The following is a 1065-nucleotide window of genomic DNA, read 5'->3' on the forward strand; positions in this document are numbered from 1 at the left end:
GAGTGATACAGTCTTGAACACACATCCTGTAATATTGTCCAGGCCCCGTGCGGCCAGATCTGCCCTTCCGTTGATCAGCACTAGCCAGTGTTATCCATTGCTCTGCCAATCGCCTAGTACTGCTTCCCGCATCCACACTCAGCTCTTCAATTTTACCACTGTCGATCACAAAGCGTATACCATCAATTGCGATACAACGAGTGGTATGCTGTTACAGGTATCGACATACGTGAGATCTCGGGCTCATCTCGTATAGCGTTGCACTAGGTCTCCGGTGCAAAGGGGCGGAGCTCGCTGAGCTTCCTGTCAAGAATACAGCGGGCTCTTATTGAAATTATTTTGTAAATTGGGTGACTAAAAAACAAAAAGTTGCCGAAGGTTGGCTGGCGTCGTCGACGTGGCCGACCACTTTCTCCTTAAAGAGACATGTGAGGAAAGTGATCATCGTGGTATCCGATCCAGGGTCGTTCGGTTGCGAGTCGTGGTCACTAACGTACTGAGCTAATAGTTCATCTCTTGTGCGAAGAACCGTTTCGTCAAAAATGAGCGGGCGAAGCAACAGACACACTTTCGCTATATTTTTACGCTGATTAGCAGTCAACGGGTGACAGAATGATACCCTGTTTGTCTTCTGAATCGCCCTGGTCGGGTCGAGATTTTTGCTCACGCACGCACGGACGGACGGACGGACGGACGGACGGACGGACGGACGGACGGACGGACGGACGGACGGACGGACGGACGGACGGACGGACGGACGGACGGACGGACGGACGGACGGACGGACGGACGGACGGACGGACGGACGGACGGACGGACGGACGGACGGACGGACGGACGGACGCACACGAGTGTTCGTGAGCAGTAACATAAGCTCCGCTCGCTCCGCAATAAGCATTCAATCTCCTGTGCCCCACTCAGGAAGATCAATGCATCACCACTTTGGCTCTTGGGAGTAGTGGTCTGGATTTTCTTGAGTAAGGCCAGGTATGGGCCTTACTGCACTCTAACTCTGTATTCCAAGCGAGTTAGAATAAGGGGAGCTCATCACAGGAAATGCCGCGT

At 53.2% G+C, this 1065-nt stretch overlaps 1 protein-coding gene across 1 annotated transcript; it reads right to left on the reverse strand.

Moving 5' to 3' along the window:
- Positions 1-795: 795 nt before the first annotated feature.
- Positions 796-948, reverse strand: Pmar_PMAR001959 (hypothetical protein; the record flags this gene model as incomplete). Its single annotated transcript, XM_002782283.1, has 1 exon — positions 796-948. A coding segment is annotated over one exon (153 nt), but the record flags the coding sequence as incomplete, so codon positions are not given.
- Positions 949-1065: the final 117 nt, after the last annotated feature.

Source organism: Perkinsus marinus (assembly GCF_000006405.1).
Source record: "Perkinsus marinus ATCC 50983 genomic scaffold scf_1104296939852, whole genome shotgun sequence".
NCBI classification, from domain to species: Eukaryota; Perkinsozoa; order Perkinsida; family Perkinsidae; genus Perkinsus; species Perkinsus marinus.